The sequence below is a fragment of the Oculina patagonica genome, chromosome 4, assembly GCF_052425735.1.
Source record: "Oculina patagonica isolate OP01 chromosome 4, crgOcupat, whole genome shotgun sequence".
In the NCBI taxonomy this organism is placed as follows: Eukaryota; Metazoa; Cnidaria; class Anthozoa; order Scleractinia; family Oculinidae; genus Oculina; species Oculina patagonica.
In genome coordinates this window covers 8,322,032-8,326,981 of record NC_135761.1, presented here as the reverse complement: position 1 = coordinate 8,326,981, position 4,950 = coordinate 8,322,032, and the positions used below count along the sequence as shown (strand labels likewise).

At 41.9% G+C, this 4,950-nt stretch overlaps 1 protein-coding gene across 1 annotated transcript; it reads right to left on the bottom strand.

Moving 5' to 3' along the window:
• Positions 1 to 1,418: 1,418 nt before the first annotated feature.
• LOC144649460 (prefoldin subunit 4-like) lies at positions 1,419 to 4,862 on the bottom strand. The gene is made up of 4 exons (XM_078508950.1): positions 4,720 to 4,862; positions 4,513 to 4,623; positions 4,241 to 4,310; positions 1,419 to 1,705 (listed from the first exon to the last, which is right to left on the bottom strand). Exons 1-4 carry the CDS (start codon positions 4,738 to 4,740, stop codon positions 1,503 to 1,505), a joined length of 405 nt encoding a protein of 134 aa, XP_078365076.1. The 5' UTR covers positions 4,741 to 4,862; the 3' UTR covers positions 1,419 to 1,502.
• Positions 4,863 to 4,950: the final 88 nt, after the last annotated feature.

The following is a 4,950-nucleotide window of genomic DNA, read 5'->3' as shown; positions in this document are numbered from 1 at the left end:
AAATGCCACCTACTTCATATAAGTTGACTTGAAATGTAGTCTAATTTGGCCGCGAAACCACAACACATAATTTCGACAATTTTCTTCCAATTTTCAAACAACAGACATAAAGGATTGATATATGAGTGACGCGGGACATAACACACTACAGACCCCAACTGCTCCCACCCCTGGCAGAGCCTCTAGGAGGCCAACCAGGCTGCTATATTAAGGGGGAGCAGGGAATAGGCGCAAGGTATATAGGTAGTGGGGAACAGGGTGGCCTGTCACGCTTTCCGTGCCTTTATTAACTCCCGGCCGGTTCCTGCCCTTTCCTTAGTTTCCCAACTCTTTGTGCTATTTCTATTGCAAAATAGGTACGAAATACTTGCAAATTTTTTCTTTGTTTGCCCTAGTCCGCCTGCCACCTTGGAAATCTTGCTTCCTGTCCGATCTCTTCTCGGTCCCACCTCCCATACCTCCCCAACACCTTTTCTCCTGGGCTCTCACCCCCTGCCCCAGTCCACTATATATTTTTTCAATAGTTTATTTTTAATATAGGCCCTATTCTCCCAGAGGAGAATTAAGGAAGCAGATGAAATCTTATTTAAAATATCAAAATGCAAATTCTCTTTGCTTGTGCCATCATTACAGCATCAGCTAGCTTCACCATTGAGTTAAAGCAACTCATTCTGGTTATAGACTTAAAGTACTGATTTTAGTTTTAGCGAGCACTTTCTTATAGGGCGTTTTCTAAACCATTCTAGTACTTAAGTTTCCAGCAACTGTATTGTCCTGAGACTATGAGCAGTCCCATTTTTGCATTAGTTCATTAAGCAAAAAGGGAACAAAGGGGAGAAAAAAACCCGGGGGGGATACTCCCTATAATGGCCTATACGGGGAGGCTCCGCCCCGAAAGGGGTACCTTTTTCAGGCTTCAGGTATATAAAAGGATAGGGATTTCACAAGTTTAAGTATATGAAAGGGTATGGAAATCTGTCATTTGGCTATTCAAAAGGACCTTTAATAAAAATATTTTGAACAGACGCAATTATGACTGTATTATTTTAATTTATTAAGCGCTACATAATAATGACAAGAAAACGTCCTATTTTAAGTCCATGCCATGTCTCTTAGGTATATGAAAGGGGTACCTTTTTTTTCAGTTACAGGTTACTATACAAAAGGGGTACAATTTCTGTCAAAAATGGTATATAAAAGGGTAAGGGGTTAGAACTTGGGGCGGAGCCTCCCCGTATAAATTTTTTTTGAGTACCCCTCCCCCTCCCCCCCGGGGAAAAAAATAGCTAGCAATTCCTTTTTTTCTTGTGTAACAAATTAACGGAAAGAGGGACTGCTCGTACCTCATTTAGTCCATTGTTGTAACTTGCAGCATGAAGTGTAACCTTGTACCAATAAACCTCAAAGGTCTTGCACAATTATTTTGAAGAATTTTTTATTGCAGTTTAAATACTTGTAACTGATGACAGAAAAAGACTAAAGAAACTAAAACTAAATAACATTCACTCTTCTTCTGCCTCCAGATTAATATTGTTGCCAAATTTGGCATAAAGTTTGACTTTCAGATCTCCCAGAAGTTCTTTTACTTCTCCTGACTTAGATTCTAACGACTTGATTTCTTCCTGCAATTTGGATTTGGCATTCTCCAGGTATTCTTGAGTTTCCTCAGAGGATAAATGGATAAAGATTTCCCCTATTCTGTAAGTAACAAGTGTTAAGAAATCTAAGCCTCAATTTTTATATATTTAAAATTATATGCAAGCCCCTTGGTTCCCAGACAGCCAATATCACCCATCAATACAGGAACTTAAAGAAGTACCTCTTATGGATAAAAATTAACTTGAGCCATGGGGAAGCCTCGAGCCATGCGGCCCATACTGCCGGAGTTTATCCCAGTTTGGGTAGCATTAAGCAGCTAGGAATATTTCTACTCCTCCCTGAATGGGATGCAGGGGATGCTAGTCCATCACAGCTGGGTACCCCCCCCCCCCAGCATTATGTCAACGGTACCCATTTATACACCTGGGTGGAGAGAGGCACTATGAGAGTTAAGTGTCTTCCCAATAACACAACACAGTGACCCAAGCCATGGCTCCAACTCGGACCACTCAAACGGGAGTCCAGTGCACTAACCATTAGGCCACCACGCCTCCCTTGAGCCATACCCCCCAGAAATGATAAGGAATTTTTTTTAAACTTTCTGATGATCATCCTCGTCACTTTTATGACTCTTCCCTCAGGCTAACTAAATCAAGAATATAATTAAGGAAAGAGCTCAGGGTTCCTATGTCCCCCCTTTTACCTGAAAAAAATACAAGTCAATCATGTAATTTTGACTTGCATGCTGGTGATGCAGGGAGGCGCAGTAGCCAAACAGTTAGCAAACTGGACTCCAGCTGGGATCACTGCATTGTGTTATTGGGCAAGACACTTAACTCTCATAGTGCCTCTCTCCGCCTAGGTGTATAAATGGGTACTGGCCAACTTATACTGGGGTTAACCCTGTGATGGACTAGCATCCCATACTCCTAGTCCCTTTATGCTACAGAAACTGGGATAAGCTTCAGCCTGTATGGGCCACTAGGCTTGACACAGATTTTACCTATGCTGGTAATGCAATAGGCTCAAATTCTGTCGCCTTCTAAGTGATGCAACAGAGCAAAATTAAACTCAATCATTTTTCAGTTGTCAAATGGCCTGACCATAAGCTGTTGTGTTCTTCCAAGAATTATCCATACCCATACCGAGGAAAGTCATCCATGTATCTGAAATTCTGAGGGGAGAGGGGTTGCAAACGTTTTAAAAGAAAAGTATGATGCAAAACTGGAATTTTCAGAGGGGTGGGAGGGGTTCAAAGAGGACCGCCCAGTGGTTTTAGGGAACAAGGGAAAATGGCAATTTACCTTTTAGGAACATGGGAAGAAAAGGAATACATGGCGGGGAACACACAACAAAGCATATTTTAGGAAACAGGGAACACGGGAACACAGGGAAAATTTTGTTGGAAACAAGGAAACATGAACCACCCCCCCCCCCCCGGGGGGAGGCCCTCTTCAAACCACAGGCAGACCACCCTATGTGTTCGTAGTTAATTATTGTTGTTGACATGCGACGAACAAAAGAAATTTTGAAATCTATAAGGGCTACTGAAATAAAGCTCTGGAAATTAAATATCTAAACTACATTTCGCTCTAAATATCTCGATGAAGTTGAATGAAACGTTTATCGACTCAATTGTTGCATTTCTTCGCCTGCGCGGGCCGTTTTAAGCGCCTTTTTAACTGATTTAGCCGGCCGAAGGTCGGTAATAGAGAAAGAGGAGACAAGGCTTGCAAGTCGGCGGCCGACAGCAGCGACCTCCTCCACTTCAAACCAGAATTAACGCCAAACTTCTGAAAATATCACCTATCTGACGACGGCTATCGATCGGTGAGTTGTTGCTCTATCTCTTTGCCGAATTTGAACTTCATCCCTCCAACAATTTCCGAGAAAATCCACGCTGATATCATGCATATGGCTTGCTGACTATGATCGGTGCTCGACTCAAATTCACCAATCAGGTTTTGAGCCGCGGCGGGCTGCCGCGAAATGCCAAGCGCTAATTGGTGAATTTGAAACGGCCGGCCGATGATGTTATTTCTCTGGTCGCTGAGTCGAGCACCGATCATAGTCAGCAAGCCGTATGCATGATATCAGCGTGGATTTTCTCGGAAATTGTTGGAGGGATGAAGCTCAAATTCGGCGAAGAGATAGAGCAACAACTCACCGATCGATAGCCGTCGTCAGATAGGTGATATTTTCAGAAGTTTGGCGTTAATTCTGGTTTGAAGTGGAGGAGGTCGCTGCTGTCGGCCGCCGACTTGCAAGCCTTGTCTCCACTTTCTCTATTATCGACCTTCGGCCGGCTAAATCAGTTAAAAAGGCGCTTAAAACGGCCCGCGCAGGCGAAGAAATGCAACAATTGAGTCGATAAACGTTTCATTCAACTTCATTGAGATATTTAGAGCGAAATGTAGTTTAGATATTTAATTTCCAGAGATTTAATTCAGTAGCCCTTATAGATTTCAAAATTTCTTTTGTTCGTCTCATGTCAACAACAATAATTAACTACGAACACATAGGGTGGTCTGCCTGTGTTCAAACCAAAAACCCCGGCTCCATGGAAGGGGGAAGGGTAATTTCTGGAACCAACGATTTGCGATAATAAATCAGACACTCATAAAAATAAAATAAGGATATGGAATTGGTGCTGTGTCGTCATCTAATAACATTATTTCATCACCAGCGTCTCCAAGATTCTGTAGCTCTTTCTGCAAAAACAGAAAACACGTTCAAGTATAAACTTAATTAAATTTGACAGTGGAGTGCTGTGTTTTGGAAGATAATCTTCCAAAACGCAGCACTCCACCCTTTTCTGATGTACATTATTCACCCAAACAGCATTGAAAAAGTATGTTAGGAAGTCACTATCAGGATACATGCACTCGTATTAAAATTGACTTCTATGCAAACCTTTTTCTCCTCAATTTCATCTTTCAGTTCTTGAATTCTGGCACTTTTTCGTGCAAACGTGTTGATCTGTTGTTGATCTTCAAACGTAATGTTCGTGTCCTCTCCTCCAATCTACAAAGATACAGAAAATAAAAATTAACTCAGTCTTCAAACCAAGGCAGCAGGGCCTGTATAATCAAAGAATAGCAAATCTTTTTCCTACTCCACCTTTCGTTTAGCGTTCGCCATCTTGGTTTTGCACGCTGAGTAACCACGCTTTTGAAAGCCAAGAACTTTGCGTTGCTTGGACGCGCGCGTTGTAGAAATATTTTATCATGCAAATGAACTGTGATTTGTTATCGCCAAGACAATCAGTCATTAGTTGTGTTGAACATAATTTATTGATATCGAGTTTAAGGACTTAATCTTTCAATCGTTTCCACCTGCTTCAAGAAATCG

What these genes read in the sequence shown, in the direction of transcription:
- LOC144649460 (XM_078508950.1), bottom strand. Translation starts at nt 4,740, where the DNA reads ATGGCGAACGCTAAACGAAAG. An exon ending in TGGCGAACGCTAAACGAAAG is followed by an intron (nt 4,624 to 4,719) that starts GTGGAGTAGGAA and finishes GTATCTTTGTAG; the next exon opens with ATTGGAGGAGAGGACACGAA. An exon ending in TGACGACACAGCACCAATTC is followed by an intron (nt 1,706 to 4,240) that starts CATATCCTTATT and finishes TAACACTTGTTA; the next exon opens with CTTACAGAATAGGGGAAATC.